At 40.8% G+C, this 20,098-nt stretch overlaps 1 protein-coding gene across 1 annotated transcript in view; it reads right to left on the bottom strand.

Annotated features, from left to right (window-relative positions):
• Positions 1-19,634, bottom strand: part of SPAG6 (sperm associated antigen 6) — a 36,225-nt gene extending 16,591 nt beyond the window's left edge. Inside the window, exons 1-4 of the mRNA XM_069859483.1 lie at positions 19,554-19,634; positions 19,367-19,462; positions 8,597-8,763; positions 4,840-5,023 (exon numbers count right to left, since the gene is read on the bottom strand). Coding sequence (XP_069715584.1) covers positions 4,840-5,023; positions 8,597-8,763; positions 19,367-19,462; positions 19,554-19,578 — 472 coding nt within the window. The 5' untranslated portion in view covers positions 19,579-19,634. The remainder of the gene's footprint in view (positions 1-4,839; positions 5,024-8,596; positions 8,764-19,366; positions 19,463-19,553) is intronic.
• Between the last annotated feature and the right edge of the window lie 464 nt (positions 19,635-20,098).

Here is a 20,098-nt window from a genome sequence, read left to right on the forward strand (position 1 = left end):
GAGCAAACTAAATCTGATTCAATTTAGATCACATCTTGCTCTTAGAAGTCTGATATAATTTAAATACTGATGGTTACTGTTGGTCATGGTTAATTAAATGGTTGTTCTTCCAGTGGTGTTTATAAGGTTCACGGCTAATAACACATGGAGGGCTGAATCATGTGTCAAAAGACGGATGAGCCGTAAACAGACTGTCAGAAAAACAGGAAAGCTGAGACAAGGACAAAAGAAAACATAGGCCTTTCCATCACATTCCCCTGCAAAATCAGCTCAAAAATATGATTCTAAATATTATTGATTCTATGATAACTATAGTTCTTTTTTCTCAAAAAGAGACTGAATTAACGTTCCCACTTGGTTTAACATCTTTAGGACTAGGCACAAAAGGATTCACAAAACTTTGCTATTCAATTATAAAACACAGATAGAAAGAAAATGAAGGTAAAGGAAGAGTTAAAGGAGAAAATACAGTTGTCAAGAAGAAACTTTTAAAAACAAGTATTCAGTAAAAGAAAGTAAAAGCTGGAACAAATTACAAAATCACTTTTCCCAACACTGTGTTATAAGGGAAAAGGCAAGACCAATAGCTGAAGAGAAGAAAAACAGCAGAGAAAAACTAATTTATTAGCCTCACTTGATTCCATGGAAAGTTATGAAAACCTTGGACTTGGAACTTCAGTTTGGGGTACAGTTCAAGAAACCTGTCCAACTACATGATCATAAAGTAGAATTTCTCCCTGTGTAAGCAAAGATAGGAACCATTAATCCTACATGTGCTCATAGACAAGGGAACTAAGACTCAAAACCCACTACAAATTATTTGCTTTTGTCCAGAACAACATGAGGAAGATTTTAGCCAATGCAAATACTGCAGACAGGGAAACAGACTCACGTGGAGGCAGAAGAAAGACTGATAAAGAAAGATTTTAAGTTCTCACCAGATTAACTAGATGTTGTACTAGAGTTGTACTGATTTGTCTCAATACAAAAGCACTCATCGGGGACTAAGAAAGTAATTCAAAGTAAGTTGAAGTCTAGTCATGAGTTTATGTGATCAGAATGAGTGGGAAGTGAACAAAGACGAGGCAGTAAGACCCTGACTACATACCTACTGAAATCAATAGTTAAGTCTCATAGGATTTATCTAAACTGGTTTAAGGTGTTATCAAAAAAAAATCCATACTAACATTATGATGTTGGTAATAATAGTATGGATTTAAAAAAAAAAAAAATATTTGGGAGAAAAGATGAAGGAGGGAAAGCAAATGTGCAAGTAGTCCCCAGAGAAGGACAATCAGCTCTGAACACCATGTCAGTATGGTGGAGCAGCAGCAAAACTTTTGCTTGGAAGCAATGCAAGTTTCAGTCCAGAACAGGGTTCTCAAACAGCTCCTGCTGTGGTGGCAGGTGCATCCACAGGAAATAACACAGTTTGACCCAAGCAAGCATCAATACTGTATTTTTCTGAGGACTGTGTGATCATGTTGCCCAGAGAAGTTGTAGATGCCCCATCCCTGAAGGTGTTCAAGACCAGGCTAGATGAGGCTTTGAGCAACTTGATCTAGTGGAAGGCGTCCCTGCCCATGGCAGGGGAGTTGGAACTGGATGATCTTTAAGGTCCTTTCTGACCCAAACCATTCTATGATTCTATGTCATGGCCACACCGGATCCGCAAAAGTAGTTCAAAGTCTGCACTTCAAAATCACAGGTTGATGCAGACTTCTACAACCACTAAGCTAAGGATTCCACTGGAACCAGTGGGAAAACTTTTCATCAGGAGAAGGATGGCGATCATTAATTACAGGGCAAGCTTAGATCTTGGAATATGACAAAGTTATTGCTAGACTCAGACCACTGAAGAGCTAAGCAACTTAGTCTAACCTTGTAGCTGACCCTGCTTTGAGCAAGAAGCTGGACTAGAGATGTCCTGCAGTCCCTTTGAAGCAGAGCTATCCTATGATCCTCGGAGTACCTCTGTATGATGGAAAATGAGCATAACTCCCCTCTCAGCAGGATACCTGAGTATAAATAGCATTGCTCATTTTTGCTTTCCTACTAATTTACAATATGCTGAAGCAGGTAAGAGATTATTCCTAAATTACACCTTTTCTGCAGGGGAAGTAAATGGAAAGCTAAGATATTTGCATAACCCAGACATAAGAATTTTGCAGTTTAAAAGTAATTGAATATGGCCTAAGTAAAAATTTACAAAATACTTCTCATGGACCCAATGGTATGTTGATGGTATTTGACACACTTTACACTTATTTTCAAATACAAATAGTATAAGTAACAAATGGGAAAATTACTGCATTCTGTGGAGTAAGATCAGCATCTGAAATTCAGCTCAAAGGGATCTGCAAGGAGGAGTAGAACTGCAAGAGGTGTTCACAGATTTTGGAATCTGACCTGGCAAAATTTCTAGTATCTTGAGATCTCATGAGACATCTGTGTTGACCTAAAAATCTCACAGGCCTTCTGGAGACATCTGTTCACAACAGAACTGCATTTTAAGAGATTTTTGTATGAAGACAGTAGGGAACTTGCTAACCAGAGAATGCTTTCATCAGAAAATACTAAAGGAGACTTGATGTCTTAAAATGGAAGTATTTTCACGGGAACAGACATCACAGTTCCTAGAGAGCAGCTTTACCAGGCCATGGATGGAATTTCTGATTAAAAGCAGAGAAATCTTTCCATTGCAAACAGTTATTGCCAAATGCTGGAAGTCTTTGTGTGCATTCAAGGAGACAGAGGTTCACATCCTGCCTAAGACAGATCAGGACTTTAATCTGTCTCCTCCCTACATCCCAGACATATGTCCCAATTATTGAACTTTTCTTGCTGGGGCAGATAAGCCTCCCTACCCACCAGTCTTTTCAGAAGAGAGAAAAAAAAAAATCTTGTTTTAATGTTGTCCCAGTTTGGAACTGAAACAATTTTTGAAACTGAAAAACCTTTGGTGGGTGGGGAAAACCATTTCACACCCACCTCTAAAAATAGAGTTTAAGCTGCAGTATGTGTCCACAGACAGTTAATGACAGAAAATCATAACTGCTGAATTTTGTCAACACAAGAATGTGAGTCTAATCCAGAGTTTCTTGAACAGTAAACACCAGATGTTGATGAAAACAGGTCCCTCTAATCTTTGTATCCCATCTCCAGCAATATCCTGTTGCAAAGGCATGATTGTAGGAGTATAAGAAACATACCATGCATGGTGATCTTTCTTTAGTATAACTCCTCTACTTTCAGTAATCATTTTAGACACTTCCTGTGACTGTGTTATAGAAGAAGGTAAATCCCCCAAATTTGCCTTAGCTGAGCAAAGGAAGAACGTTTTTTTTTCATTTATTTTGTTTTGTTTAGCTTTTTCTTTTAAAAAACTGATTACATCTTGTAATCTGTCTGTGTCCTGATGCTTGCAGCTTGATAGCACTCACAATTTCAACCTAATTTCTGAAAATGCAGTTCTTATTGCTGTCATAAATTGACACTATACATGCACCCATTCACTATCATTGAATAAACAATTCACACCCATGGAATAAAAAACTGTGCAAGGAGTTTGTTGTCTTCAATACTCCCACATCACCTCCATCTTTGAAGAGAATGCCATCACAGAGTGAACTGGATCACCCTGAAGATCAGCCGGCATTCATGGAGTGAATAGCATGAAGGGCAACTGAAGTGAGTCAATATTGATTTACTGACATAACAAAACTACAGAAATGTTTATGCAAAGACACACACTTACACTACACACATTTATTCAAAGGAACACTTTCAAATGACACTTAAATAAATATCTTTGGAAGCAACAATTATTTTCCACCAAGGGCGGGATTCAGACCTGGTGACCAAAAGATAAAGGAACTTTAGCACACAAAGGTTCCCCAAGAATGAATTTGATCCCAGAAAAGCAGCCCACTAGAAAGGTGCTGACAACTTTGTCCCAGCAAGTTAACCCTCTCTCTAAGAGGGAAGGGGAAATCCCCAATGCCTTCTGCAGTCCAACACTCTGTATTGACTAAAAAAAGAGAGAAAAACATTTTCCAATTCAGTCTATGTACATTTTAGAGTCAAACCCAAACTTAAATGCATGAGTTAATGTTACGATCCTACAATAAGTTTAACTTTAAATAATATGAACAAAAGCCATTTCTCCCACCCTTTCCAGCCAGCAGTTTCTTCCATCGGTTCTTTGATTCACAGCTCTAAACTTTTACTTGCACTATGCAACTAGCTGGTAAAAGAATTATCAGCCACGTGGATCAGCTTTTAAATAGGAACATGACACTGCCAGTGAGTTATAGAACTGCTTGTGACACAGCAGAGAACTGCTTGGTATCAGATTCCTAGGATCTATTCCTGACTCTCAGAGTGTGGTCTACTGGCTACAGTAACATAGTGCAATGAATTTGGCACATTGATCCTGCAGGCAGTGCTGTAACCTGAATGAAACTTGGTTCTGCCTAAGCTTCTCCATTTTACTATGTATATAAAAGAAGAACTGATGTCAAGCAAATGAAAATTTGTTCTGTGGTAACACACAACACAAAGATTCTGAAATTTCTTCCTGAAGGAGAATAAAACAGATTGTCATTTCCTGGCCACAGGCCCAATGCATCTCCTGTTAGAGCATCTCTCCTAACCAGGCACTGCTGGTGTCAGATATGCCAGTTTCAGACAGGTATAGTTAGAACAGGTTGTTATTCCAAATTTAAAATTCTGTAACAGTAGAGAAGAAAAAGCATCTTGTTCTACTTATGAACATTACAATAACACAATTTGTTATAACTCTTGCATAGAATTAAGCTGAAAGATAACACGTGTTACCTGAATTGTGTTGGGCAATGTAAGTAAGTGCCCAAGATGCAGCTTCTTTGACTCCAGGGTCAAAATCTTCTAAGCAAATCACAAGTATTTCCAGTGCTCCATACTGAACTATTGCCTGAGCTAGCTGTGGAGAATGTTTACCAATTGCTCTTAGCACAAATGCAGCTGCTTTCTTGTAGAAACGCTATTAAAAAAAAAAAAACAGAAAGGAAAAAAAAACGACCCAGCTTTTACTAACATTAAGTAGTTCAAAGCTTAATACAGTTCAGACTTGCATAAATAAGACTTTTTTAGTAGCAGCAATATTTCATACAGATCTAAATCAGGACCACCAGACATCACACGATAAACCATACAGTCCTTTTCTGAGACTGCTTGTGATCAAAAATTTGCAGTACGTGCATAAACAAACAGAAAAAATGAGCAGGCTAAGAGGATATGGAGAAAAGATAATAGTCCAGATAAGTCTGTTTGTTTAAGTGAGTAGTGAATGATAGAGCTGCAAAAACAACATCTCTTAACATATTTGACCAGATTACACAGGTTATGCAGGGCAAGCTCCTAAAATAATTCTACCCATCTGTGACACTTACAAGGTTTCACAATTTCTAATGTATATAGCCTCACAACATCCCTATGAGAAAACATTTTTTACATTTACAAACAGGAAACAGAGGCACAGAGAAATAGATCCACCAAAAGGATTTAGGATTTGAATCCTGAAATGCCTAAATACTGCCTGAGCCCACAGACAAGATCCTGAAAACCCATCCCACCAAACACCCAACACTGGATGACCCTTGTTTTTGAACAAGGCAGCCTGCAATTCTAACTCCTGCATGTACCCAGAAACAGCTTACTTTGAACACAACTAAGCAGTTCAACACCTCTTATTTAAGCCCAGATCAAATTCAAGCACTTGTCTCAGTTCTACCCATCTCCGTCACTGCTGGACCAAATACATGTTTTGAGCATATATATAACACACAATGCTGCATACATCATGGGGTTCCATGTAAACTGCAGTGGTGGTTGTCCTTTTTTCTAAAAGCACAGTTAAAGGCTTCCCCCAAAAGTCACATTTCAGTCTCCTGCAGTTTCATAACCATCAGTGGGATGCAGGAGTTGAAGGTTCGATTTCTTCCCCTGCCTTAGAGTTTCGAAACCCAAAGCCCAGTTAAAGCACTCTGGCCACAGACAACTGGGTCAGGAGAAAGATAGTTCAACTTCCTCTTGAAGCTACTTTGCAGCAATGAGTGCAAGATTCACCGGGATACAAATAATCTACTGATACATCCACATTCCCAGAGCCTGCTCTCCTGCCTGGCAGTTGACAGACCAGCCCAACCGACTAGAGCTAAAGGGCTGTTTGTCTGTGTGCCCACTGACTTTAATCTCATTCCAAGATGCTTGAGTCTTTCCTGCTCTGCACAGGGAGCCTAGGCACTTCAGAGCGCTCAATTCCTACTGTCAAGGTGCCCAAAATTTCAACAATACAAAGCCCACATCCCTTTTGGATCAAGTCCAAAGAAACACAGAACCACGTGAGTGCTTTTGTGCATTCTGTGAGGTGCCCAAACACCTCTGAAAGTCTGATCTAAAGCACTAAGGCAACAGAGGAGTATCAGCAATGGCTCCACAGTCCCTGGCCCTGAAGGGAAGTGACACAGCATACAACGTCCACCTACCTAAACTCCTCTTCCCTCAAAGCACAATGGTATCATCTATACTACTGGAAACTGTCCCCACCTTGTGCTATCCCCTAAACCATGTGTGGGCCCTGCTGAAAAGTTTGATGGCTGGCATTGGATAAAACCACATCAGAGCACATTAACAATTAAAGAACACAGTGATCTCAGAGTGCTCAAACACATGCCCTGACCCTACTTAGTTTACTAGTACTGATATAATTCTTTAATGCCAAAAATCCAGTCTTCTAAGTTAAGGCCTACAAGCAGGTACAGTAAAAATAAAATGATTTTCAAGCACACATTGAACAGTGTTTAAGGAGAATGGAAGTTAAGGGAAATAGTACAGACAAATGGTTGAATCCCTCCCTAATGCAAGTTACTCTAATTTTTGCTGAACTTTAAGGAATTATTGTTGTTTACACCAGTCTACATCTGTGCAAATATGGTTTTGGTTTTTTCTGCTAAGTAATTATGCTCCTGGCAAAGAGGAATCCTTCTTTGTTTTTATTATTCAAAACACATTTATTTACAAGTAAACCATATTCACAGGCACAGTCATAATACACTGTAAAACTGTATTTTGTTCAGTTTAATTCAAAAAAACATTTATCTGGGATGTCACCCTGTAACTGTTCTCCATAAATCATTAGAATCAGTATTTATTTATTGTGCGCTCAAAGAATCTCTTCTTTATATAGAGATGTTGATACACAAAGAGTAAGTAGAATGGAAACATATTTGAGTTGGGGTTTTTTGCCTATGGGAAGTAACAAACTGCATGTATTGCTAAACTCTGCATGAACTGGATAATGAGTTTCCTTCTCTTGCTCTCAGTCACCAAGCCATAGCAAGCTTTCCATGACCTCACACTAATCTTGCTGCTGCCCCAAGTGATTCTGAATTGCAACCATCTTGATGTAATGACAGCACGGGCAGCAACATGGAAGAGATAAATCAGGGTACTCAAGCTAATTTAGCAAGGGCTTTGAGTAGCAACAGGGAGTGGATTCCAATTCAAAAACAAGAGGATGAAGAGTTTTATTCCCCTTCTTCCCTTAAAAAGAGAGATAAAATACCCAAGATGGTTGTAAATTAGTTTAACTAAAACCTTCACTTTCTTACCATACTATACCAGTATCTTGACATCAAGGTTTTTCTTTGGCTTTTTTTTAAAACTAATTCTATAGGCAATGACCAGACACTGACAAAAAATATCCAATGAGCATCTACATTTATGTTTTCTTCAAAGATGGAAAACGAAAATATCTAGCTTTTATAATTATATTTCCATTCTATCCCTACTTCTCGTAGATCTAATAAATCAAAACTGCAACATAAGTATGGCTGTGACATCAATACACTTAAATCTTAGCCGTCTCTTTCTTTTTCCAGTTATTGGTAACCTTATTTGAAAGTTTTTCCGTTAATCTAGGTTAGGATCTCTGGAAAATCAAAGCTGAAATGCAAAACCTGAAGAAAAATGGTGAAGAGCAAGAACAAGAGACCACCCAATTTATTTGCATTGCAATCATGACAACAATTTTTTGTTGTTGGGTTTTTTTGACAAATACGAATATGAAAACCTTTCAGTATAGCTTCCTGGGTGAATAGTTTTATATTCCTCATGCTACCGATTTCCAAAAGGCTATGCTTGGAGATATTAAATATTTCATTACCAAAGTTCTCTATGTATTTTACAAGTATTTGGTATCATAGACAAATCCCAGTCGATCATCACCACAGCTTTCCAATTGCCTCATTTTAAAAGGGGGACCTTTTATAAAGCATCACTTAATATTTCAAAAACACAGCACTGCCATGAATGGGATTTTTTATATTGCACTAAAAGGTAAGATGCTGTTCTAAAGTCAAGCTTTTTTAAAGTCCAGCTTAGGCACACATTACACATCTATCTCTCAGGAGATCAAACACACATGCTGTCTCTGACTTGAGTACATTTACTGCTACATTAGAATAACAGCAGATAGCCGATACTGAAAGATTTCCCTTTTCTTGTGCAACAGTTAAAAAAATATATATTACTTAAGAAAACAATGATGCCTTACATTCTGCTCAGTCAAGGAACACAGGAGCTGTGGAAGAACGTCTCCCTTCACAACTGCCTCTGCCAGGTCATTGCTACAATCAGCAAGTCTCCCAAGAGCCAAAGCAGCAGACTGTTGAACAGTTGGGACGACATCCAGCAAAAGAGGTCTCAGCAAAGACACTACACCTGAGTTACAGCAGAAAGAGAAAAGCCCATTTGGTAAGCAGAAATTTTTCTAAACATTTGCCTTTATTCATAAAAATCCATTATATTACTCTTCCAGGGAATAAGAACTTGCAGGAAATCCAGGTGTTCCACTGAAATGGAGTCGGTAGTTGGATAGCACTGCTGACACATAACAATGTTTCTGCCCACTATTCGTAGGTACAAAACACTTCTGAAATATAAGAAAATGTCACACGTAGAAATAAGCTACATTCAAATATCTATAAAATACACGTGTTAAAGTATACATGAGAAAATAAGGTATGTTCAAACACACATAAAATGCATCTGTTGAATTGTGCACAGGAAACTCCATCTGGAGGTCCAGGTGAGCTGACATTGGCACATCACTCATGCCGTATGCCAGCAGAAACTCTACCTTCAAACTACATTTAACAGATTAAATGTAATTCAAAGCAATGATTGATCTGGGGACAAATATCCATAATATATCATACTCTGAACAGAAGAGCTGAAGATTTTCTTATCATGTTATTAATGATGATATGTTTTTACTGATGTATCCACAGCGTATCAGTTAAACACGAAAGAATATGAATGTCCACTCTTTAAATGAAAGAATGTGTCCACTTTTTACCTATGTAATTTATACATTTATACCATTTATTATATATTTATATATAATATACTGTATATTACGCTAGACTGTATATTACACTATATAATATATATTTAGAATATAATTATAATATATAATTAGTATATTAAAATTATATATGTTTTATATAGAAATTATATCTATTTATATATATAAATTATATTATTTCATTATATTCAAAATTATAGGTGAGGTAAGCAGCTGTTACAGGAACCATTAGCAGTTATGGCCTAAGAAAGTCCATAAATGGATAAACATCTGGCCAAAAATAGGAAGCAGGAGGGGTAAACTTTCCATTCTTGCAACAGGATGGAGGAGGTCATAGTGTAGTTCCTCAGGCCTTCATGCTGGGACACGTGCCATTCCCTATTCATCTATGATCTGGAACAGGGCAGGAACAGTGAGGTGAGACTTCGTTAGTGACTCAGAGTTATCCAAGGCAGTACCAAGGAGGGAAACTGTAAGAAACCAGGGACTGGATGACTGGGTAACAAAATGGCAAGTGAAATGGAATACACATGGGGAACTCACTCCTGACCTCCCATATGCACTGATGAACCCTAGACAGATCCATTCTGCCCAGGTGAAAGCTCTCAATGTTAGAACAAGAGAGTTCCATGGAGACACCAGGTCATTGCTCAATAGCAGAAGAGAAACTTAACCTACAGAAGTATACAGAGCGCTCAGGATTATATGGAAAGAAACAGAGGTCAAAGCAGAGACCATCACCATGTTATTATAGAAATTTATCCTGCATTTAATACACTCCTCTAGAACAGAATTGGAAAAGATTCAGTGAAAGGCAACAAGGACAGTCAATGATGACCACTCTGTGTCTGGAAGTTCTTCCTACATTTCAACTAAGGTTCCTCAACAAGGATATAAAAGAGATCCACGTGGTTAAATAAAAAATACGATTTGTAAGGTCTGGGAGGGGAAGATTACTTACACTGAGATTCTTCAAAAGCACTGCCCCTGTACCAGCCAGCTGCATCAATTAACACTTCTGAGCTTTATACCTCAGCCAGAAAACAATGCTTTCTGAAGATGCAGAAATGCTACAACAGAACACCAAACACTCAGAGCCACAGCTGGAAATCTCCAAGTCAGCTGTTTCAGTTCTTTACACTGCATTTTTTTGCTAACAAAGATAAAGATTTAGCTGGGTAACTGTGGAATAAGCCAAGACTTCCCTTCCCATGGGCTTGTGTTGTTAAAGCAGTGAACAAAGGTTTTTTGGTGCAACAGTCCCACAGCAGCAGGATACGTGTCTAAAGGCAGATGACACCCAAGTGTTGAACAGGCACACCATAACAAGGAAGAGATATAACAAAGCTATAACAAGTTACACCAGTAGCATACTTCTGTCTAGAAGGGCACTCTGAAAAGAAAAGAAGTCGAGCAGCAGTGTAATTCTCACAGAAAATATTTATTTTAAATCAAAAACAACTTGCTCCCAGCAAGAAAAAAATAGCCTAATAATCTACAGATGGCTCTGAAAAAGTGGTAGGAGGGTAAAACTAATCATAGAGGCCATGCTGACCAGTAACGGATTTGTTCCTGGAAAGTCAATGCTCCAGACAGAAGTTGCATTGCCACAGAGAGGCAGAGCCTCCCAGGATGTTCACAAGTCAAAATAACACAGGTCTCAAGGGAGCAACACAGTAAAAGGCGGGAAGTGTAATGTCTGAATAGGACTACAGAAGCATCAAAAATGGCTCTGTAACATGCATTAATTGAACATGTACATGTAGAACCTATGGAAATAGGACTGTAATATAGCCGGGGCCTGCTAACACTTCAGCCTGTGGAAGTTGAAAGAGGTCTCCTGTGTACCAACAGACAAAAGCTAGGTCCTCCAGTACTGCAAGATCAATGTGATTTCATTTAGCACTTTGCAGAAATCACTGCTTCAGTATGCGACCCTCAAGTTGACACCTTCTCACAAACTCTCCCAAATAGTAGGTACAGTCTTATTAGCAAGTTATGCTTCATATCAAAATACAATAACTACTTTATATGATAAATTAGAAGTAAAAACAAAAAAAAATGTGAGTTGGTGCCAACCCCGTATATCATCTAAAGCAAGCTACCTTCTAGCAAGTCACCTGCACCTTCTACATGACAGCATTTTCTTGTCCTTCAATCTAACATCAGTTGCATGGTCAAACAGCTGCTGAAATTCGTAAGCGGACCTCATGATCTTCTGACTCTTTACACTGAAGGTATTTCAGTAAAGCAAGAACAATTAGAAGTAGTACACTTGTATTTAGTGTATAGATATCACATTTGAGCACTTAGGTTGAGATAATATGAGAAGAAGATTATTTAGTAAAGAGAAACAAGAAAAAGAGATTTTTTTTCTCTCAAAAAAAAAAAAAGTTATCAGTATAAACTGCCTCCATGTACAGTGTCTTGACCCTAGAAAAGCAGGAACCTGATGTGTAGGACATTGAAGCAGGATGTGGCAGACAGTTACATTCTGGTCATGGTCTCAAAATCCAGTGAAATTTAAACAGACTAGAACCACATTACCCAGAAGGAACCCATGATCTAGACCCAGACCATGCAATATGTTTCTGGCCTGCATGATGTACCTAGACACCACAAAATGTAAAACTGCATTTAAGAAATTATACTTTTATATATATATGTTTTGAATAGCCCCAAACATGAGATTTATATCATTTGCATTTTCAAGATTAGCTGATAGAGATTTTTTTCAGAATAGGCTAAAAAGCCTTGAGCCCAAAAATGCTCCCAAGCAGCATCTCTCCCCATGACTAATACCATTCATTTCATCGGCATATAAACCATGTAAAGGTCAGTGATGACAAGCATCAGCACGAAACATTCTGACACAAATCATTTTAGCTGATGAACCTGAAGGCGAGGAAAGAGATGAACAACGAAATGAGAATTACTGTTTGAAGGTAAGACACAAGGTGCTAAAACCGGGTTGAAAAAAACAGTAACTGGATGGAAAAGTTTTAGAAATAAAAGAAACTATGCTGATGCTCAAGGAAAATACATTTTCTGAAAGTGATGTCCACATGTAAGAAAAGACAGTTAAATAATTATCATGACAAAAACTTTGGTGGTATAAGAAAAACCAATTCCTATTGCTGTACAAGACTTATATTGACACCAAGTTAATTGAGAGGAGCGCATAGCCCCAGATTATGCCTGTGCATTGAACTCAATTAAAAGCTTCTGGCTCTACTTCCCACCTTCTCTAAAACCAGCTTCTTTCCCTGCATCGAGATGCTATCCACCATCTCTGACTCCTTTGCAAGACTAATTGCTTGATGAGTTTTCACCATTGGTATGATTTTTACAACTTCAGCAAACTGGGTATTTCTCTTTACACCACTTGAAAAAATTAAATAATTAATTCTGAGAGTGTGAAAACTTCTACAGGAAAACCAAGATGTCTATCCTTCCTTCTATGACTGACACAGCAGGAGGGTTTCCTGTTCAATCCAGCTCTTTCTCTTGAAGACAGCTGTATTGGGTGAGCTCCTCCATTTGATCTCTTCATTTCTTTTGACTGTTCTGTCTGCAGCAAAGTCTACCTCTCTTCTCCAAACAGGTCAAAGCCAGTATTCCTATCAGCACCTTGAATTACATTCAGATTTCTTTAATGTTATCTTTAGATAAGAAAATAGGGAAGAACCTTCCAACAACTTCCTTTTACCTCTACCACCTACCCAAGTTAACAGGGCCATACAAAGCAGGGAGTAGAAGTGTCTTGCTGCTGAAAACTTTACAAGAACTCTTTGGTGGCCTTCTAAATAAGTCTTCTGTGACAAAAGTAGGAAATTCATTAACTCTAATTCAAAGGCAGCAACATAGAAAGTAAACTACAAAATAAAGCATTTGGACCATTGAACTAGATTTGTTCTGGAAGAGTTCCCACTAGCAACTCAGAAACAGAGCAGAAACAGAGTAACAAAGAATTACTGCCAAATATTCTCTGTTGCATCACAGAACCTTGACTGGCCTTGGGCAAGGAATGATTCCCTTTTCTGTCCCACTCAGATTTGTTTTAAAGAATGACATGCTTTAGAAGCTGAATCACCCTTATGCACACTTCTCAACTGGAGCTGTTATGCAAAGTCTTGTGCACTTTCTTTTAGCAAGCAAGTGCTGGCTAATGCCTATCTGGGGAGAAAAAAAAAAAAAACAAAAAAAACCCACAACACATTCAGGACAGCAGCAGGTTCCAAGTTTCTTCATTCCAAGTCCCTGTAGCCAAACAAGTAGTCTCTATTTTGGAGATGGCAATTTTCATTTGGTTATTTTGATTTATTGGCAGAAAACCAACTGAAAGTCAGGCAGAATGCCTCTACCCTCCTCCTGTCCCCATCAAACCCTTGTCAAACTTGAATAGTCACAAGTCAGACAAACATCTACGTTTCAATTTCTCTCCATTTCTGCATGTGAAAATAACCACTCTACCCTACTCCCCTTCCTCAAAACCAAAATGTATTTCCAACTTAAAATGCAAAAGTGGAAAAAAAGTCATTCTACACTAGTGTTGTCTCTGGACACACTCTTGTCTTGAAGATTCTGTCCTAATTTAAGCTGTGGATCAAATATAACATTGTCTTCTCAGTTTGCATGTGCTGTGTGTTACACTGAAAACATTCATTGAGCTATCTGAGCATTCAGACATTCATCATATCACCTTGATTTTGCAGAGCTCCTGATGTGAAATTCAGATGAATTAACAAGGAAATAAAATGGAAACTTCTTTCTGCCCCGCCCTCCCCTCCATCTCCCTATTTTCAACTACCATTTCCTAGGAACAGCATGGCAGAGTTTTAAGTAGGAGACTTAGAAGAAATTTCCTAGAACAGTGAGGGAGAGAACCGTCACACTCACTTGTCTTGACACGGCCTCTTCCAGAGATGACACAGTACACGTCTTAAGTACATACTCCTCAAGTGTGACTCACCTCAGGAAGGGACTCCTCACTGGAATGGTTCTATGCACAACAGAACTACAATTCTTCAAATATCAAAAGGAACATAAATAACATTTGGTAAGGGACACTCTGGGAAGTCAAGTCATTCATACAGCAGTTACCAGATGGTGGGGGAAATTCTGCAGATTCAGTTTGATAGAGTTGCTGGGGATTTCTGAAGGATCAAGGAGGAGTAAATTTCTCCTCCTTAAAAGCTGACCCGGCTGATCATTTTCCAGACCCTGTTTCTGCATTAATGCAGGAGAAGCAATCCTGTTCCAAGAGGACTGAGTTTCTGAAAACCCCCGTCACGGGGCTAGTTAGCGGCCACCACCCAGTCCTTCACAGACAAAAAAATCAGGGTGGTCACAAGAAGCTGCTTCTTTTTAATGGCCACTCACTAAGACAAGACAGAAGTTGCCAACAAATTCTGGCTTCAAAATTTTTACATGCAAATATTCTCCAAACAAGCCAGGAGGTTGAGAAGAGGAAGAATCCTGAAGCAGCTGAGCTTTCAGTTGACTGAGTTACAGAAAAAGCCAGTCCTACAGCTTCAACTGCATTTACTTTCCCCTTCTCCATGATCTCTCTGGTACTTCCCTTAATACACAGCCTACTTCATCCTTCAGCAGGCACCACTACATCATCAAACCTCAGGGAAAGTCACTATCCTCACTTGATCCTCTACAACTCCAAAGATAACCTTTTGCCTTTCATGCCACATTGCATACTTCTCTCCCACTTAGCTCTGTAAAGCTCTTAGCTCAAAAATAATGTAAAAAACCCAAAACTAAGTGCATCCTTCACAAGAGGGGGTGCATAAACCCAAGTGTTCGAACTGGCTACATGAGGGCACTGGAGTCTGTCCATGCATATCCACTTGCAAGATCCCAATAAGGCAAGAGCACCAATGTTTTAAGGAAGCATCTCTTCTGCACAGTTGACTCAACAGCCATCCTCCCTCCACACCCTGTGCACCCAGCAGACTTTCTAAAAAGTACTGTGGTATCAGAGCACATTCTTTAATATTAATGAAAATGTGGGACTATGCCCTGAAATCCCTTTCAAGAGTCTGATTCTCCTTACACAGGGCCAAGTGTCCAATTGCTGTATTTAAAATAGGTACATTTAAAAATACATACACTGGAAAGAGAAGTTGAAAAAAGCACGGGTAAAAAGACTCAATGCAGTTGGGTGAGGGAAATAAATTTGAACAAAATTTTCTCAAAGACTCTAAAACCACTCCAAACATTTGAAAACACAGCTTTTAAAACCTGTCTCGCTTAGGATGAGGACCCGTCTCGCTTAGGACGAGAGAGAATGGTCTGAAGTAGCACCAAGGGAAGTTCAGACTGGACATTAGGAAAAGTTTCTTCACTGAAAGGGTTATCCGGCACTGGCAGAGGCTGCCCAGGGAGGTGGCTGAGTCACCATCCCTGAAGGTGTTTAAAAGACGGGTAGAGGAAGTGCTTAGGGATATGAATCAGCAGTGGACAGGTACGGTTGGACCAGATGATCTCGAAGGTCTTTTCCAACCTAGCAATTCTATGATTAGTGGAATAGCTCTGGAGCTCGGAGAGAACTAACACTCGTGACATCATCCTTTACAGACCATGAAGTAGGGGAAAATCTGCCACACCACAAGGGTTTGCAATGGAGCCCTAGTTAGGCACAGGCAGGACACTACCACTCTCAGAAATGTGCTAGAACCAGTTCGGTTCTCCTAAATTTTCTAGAAGACAGAAAGCTGCCTAAATCTCAGTGGAAGAAAGAGAATCATAGAATCATAGAATAACCAGGCTGGAAGAGACCCACCGGATCAGCTCCAGTTCATCTGCCATTATAATTGAAAATAGTCTATTTCTAGGATTTTTAAATTTTGGAAGGAAGAGGGGGTGTGTGGGTCAATAATGCAGTACAGTGCCAAATTTCATGAGCTACAGCTGCCAAATAAATAATTTATTTTTCTAGTATATGCTTAAACCCATTACTATCAACGTAGCTTCTCCCACTAGCCAGCAGCCCTCTAGAAATGAGAGTTGATAAATTAACTGTCTGTCATTGTTCCAAGTATATATTTAGTAAACAGAGAAAGGCTAGGGGTTTTGAAGGAGGGTTTTTTTTCCACAAATATCCATTAATTAAACATTCAAAGGACAAATCCTGCAATTATTATTCATGCTAACATTTAATCATAAGGAACAACCTTATCAAAGCCAAAAAACGAGTTGGAAAACACACAGGAATGAGTTCTGACAAAGGAATTTCTCTGCTCATTCCTTGCACTTCCACACTACCAGAAAGCTGTTGAGCTCCCAGGCATTAACCCCTTGGGACATTCCTGACCACCACAGTGCCATGTAAATGTGTCCAAGTCCAGCGCCAGATTCCAGTTCCCTGGTTACAACCACTTTCAGAATTTCTGCTGAGTGGGAAAGGCAGCTCCAGAGCCTGATGAGATACAGAAGCCTCAGGAGAAAGGTGGCCCGGGCGAAGGTAGGGTTCCTGTGGGCCCTCTCTGACCCTCCTTCCAGCTTGCCGGCTCCCATCAGTCTTCCTTACAGGTCACATGAGTCTCCACAATAATGGTACCTTAAGGTCTCTCAACAGCCAAGCCAGTCTAAGAAACTGACATCTACTTTCAAACAGCACTGCTACTTGTACCTGGTTTAATACTAGAGAAGCAGAGCTTATAGTGTGGTCAAGAATTATTTTTTAAACACACTTCCATCTTCCATGGTGCATAAAGATACCTCCGCAAAGAACAAGGTCCCAAACTAGTATTTATTTTCCTTACACTATACTGTTTATCAAAAGGACTTCTGAAAATGGCACTCAACGCTTTATTCTTTGAGCACTGAACTTTCACTGCTGTCAATCTGAATTTTGCATACATTAGGAATATAAAACAAGGCAAATGATACAAAAGTGCACTACAGCATGTTTTAAGTGCTTAATTTTGTTCAATTTAGGTCACTGTAATCTTGCCTTCTGCTTCAGCCAGAAAAAAAGACTACATCCTGACAGCTTTTGAGATCCAACCACAGAACCCTGCAAGGTGCCCCTGACTCCTACAGCTAATGGAGAATGACAGAGGACAAAGGCCTTGCACATCTTCTTGAAACAGTGATCTCCAAGAAACTAGACACCGATTCTTTTGTATATGAATTTATATAGAGATGCATGCATAGACAGACACCTTTCCTTCTCAAAACATTGCTTCAGAGCTCCCTAGACCAAGATCATAAAAGGTACGCCAGTTATCTGCCAGACAGCTATGTCTTAGAACTGTGTATTAGTGCTTTAAAAAAAAAAAGGACAAAATCACAATGTTATTTGTGGGGAGGTTTTAAAAAACACATGATCACATTCATATAGGAGAAGGTTTCAAAACCTATATGTAGCATATCAGAAGAGGTCAAAACTAACAGCTATCATTTTAATTATAGAACTGTGAATTAGTGTGAAAGACACAAGCTGGGGAAGAGGGTAAAATATACATGGGGCTCAGCCATTCAAATTAACTGCACTAAGAAATACCATATTTGCAGACATTCCCCTCTTTTCTAGCGTAAGAAAAACTAAAGTCTATGGAAAAGCAGCTCAGTACCAGAACGAGCCAAGAAGGATGATAATCTACAGCAATGCACATTTCCACATCACTACCCCAGAGCGCGATCCTTGTAAAGTCAACAGCCTTCAGACCGACACCAGCTGTGCATAGAAAAAAAAAAAAAGCTACAGGCCTCTGAACTGAGTATTTCTTCTGCACAAGCAACAAAACAGTTCTGAGGTAAAGCTACCAGCCAGATTCCTCCAAGTAATTACTTTAAGAACAAGAAATACAGTGCAATTAAAGTTAGCTTGGCACTTTGTTTGCTTCCTTAAAATAGAAATGCTGCCCAAATGGGATCCCTGTCTGTGAACAGCTAAAAAACCAGAATTGGAAATGTACGTAGAGGGACTTCTTACAAATAAGACATAAATTATTCCCAGAGTCAAGATGTCCATCTGATAAATACAGATCATTTGTACAAAATAAAGCAATGGCATTAATTCACTGAAAGATGAAAAGGAAAAAAAAAAAAGAACAAAAATTAAGCAGCATAGAAAGCCAATATAAAAAGCCGGGTGTGGATGTGTCACTCCCAAAATCAAAGCAAATGTTTCTTTAACAAGAATTTAAGTGACAGGTTTTCAACAAAACGATCTTAAAACACAGTTGTAAATATAACAACTGAAAGGTGGAAGTATTTACTCGACCAGTTTTCTTTTTTGTGCGCCTGTTCCTGTTGTATCTCAGAAAAGACTGACAGCTTTACTAGATTTGGGAAACAAGTATTAAAAACAAAATCAAGACAAACGAAAACATAATCAGTCCGTGAATACCATATGGCAAACCAGCTACAGATTTACAGCACTTTTTCAACCTGGCTTTCAGGTAATCAATTACCCAGCTCTTCTTTTCCCTCTCTCAAGCAGAGGAACTCCGGACAAGCGCAGCGGGTCTGCCAGATGCCAGCAGCACAACAGCTGGTACAAGTGCTCCCACAGCTCCTGTTTCTAAAAATGCTCAATTTGGTTCACGACATCCCACGACAGCAATAACACAACAGCGATTCTCTCCTAAGTCGAGCAAATCCGCCGGCAAAAACCACCGAAGAATTCAGGAACGACTTGTAAAGCCAGGATAAAAATAGTTACTTCTAAAGTAGGTTTTCCTTGGCAAACCAGGGCCGGCTCCACCGGGAAATCCGTTTTCGACATTTTACATAAAACTATATCGGAAACACGAGGAAGTAAACGAAGAAGCGGGTCATACCGAGGGGGTTTTCCTTGAAATAAAAACAAGCCGTGAGACCAGAGCGCGCGGAACCTCCCGCAAAGCCGCGGCGGGACACCCCGGCGCGGGGTCCCCGGCGGGGAGGCGCCGGGCCCGGGGCAGGAGCGGCGGGAGGGGGTGGGGGCGGCGGTACCTGCGCTCTGGAGGAAGCCGACGTTCTGCGGCCGCGCGGCGAGCTCGGCCACCGCCTGCGCGAACTGCGTCCGGGCGCGCCGGTACTGCTCGAACACTGCGGGCGGCAGCGCCGGGGGCACCGCGTCAGCGCCGAGAGCCCCGGAGGGAGCCCCGGAGGGAGCCCCGGCCCCGCCGCCCGCGCCTACCTTGCAGGACCTGCCTCTGGCTCATGGCGGCGGCTGCGCGCCCCCGCGCGCTCCGGACGCGTCGCCACGGCAACCGGGCGGAAGCCGCAACGCCGGGGGGGGCGGGGCCGCCCGTGACGCCGCGCGCGCTCCCGCCCCGTGTTCCTCCCCCCCGGGGCTCGGGGGCGTCGCGCCCCGAGGGGAGCGGGGTCCGTGCGAACGGTGCGGGCGGGCCCGGCTCCCGCCCCCTGGCCGGGGAGAAAGAAAAAGAAGGCAAGAATAAGGGCAGCTCCCCTCGCCTTTATTCTTCGGGGAGCGGGGTCCTTGCGGGGTTCAGCTCCTTCTTCTTCGCCCCCCCCCCCCCCCCCCCCCCCGCCGCCGCCGTTCCTCCCGGGGTTCCCCGCCGCCCCCGCCGGGACTTTTCGCAGCTCCGGCCTCGCTCCCCGGGACCCCCGCGGGCTGCGGGGGGGCCGGTCCCGTGCCTCCCGCCGGCGTTGCCAGGCGCAGGTTCCCGTTATCCCGGCGCTCCACACCCGTGGGGTTAATATTCTTCTTGCCGGCAGCGC

The sequence above is a fragment of the Phaenicophaeus curvirostris genome, chromosome 6 (genome assembly GCF_032191515.1).
Source record: "Phaenicophaeus curvirostris isolate KB17595 chromosome 6, BPBGC_Pcur_1.0, whole genome shotgun sequence".
NCBI classification, from domain to species: Eukaryota; Metazoa; Chordata; class Aves; order Cuculiformes; family Cuculidae; genus Phaenicophaeus; species Phaenicophaeus curvirostris.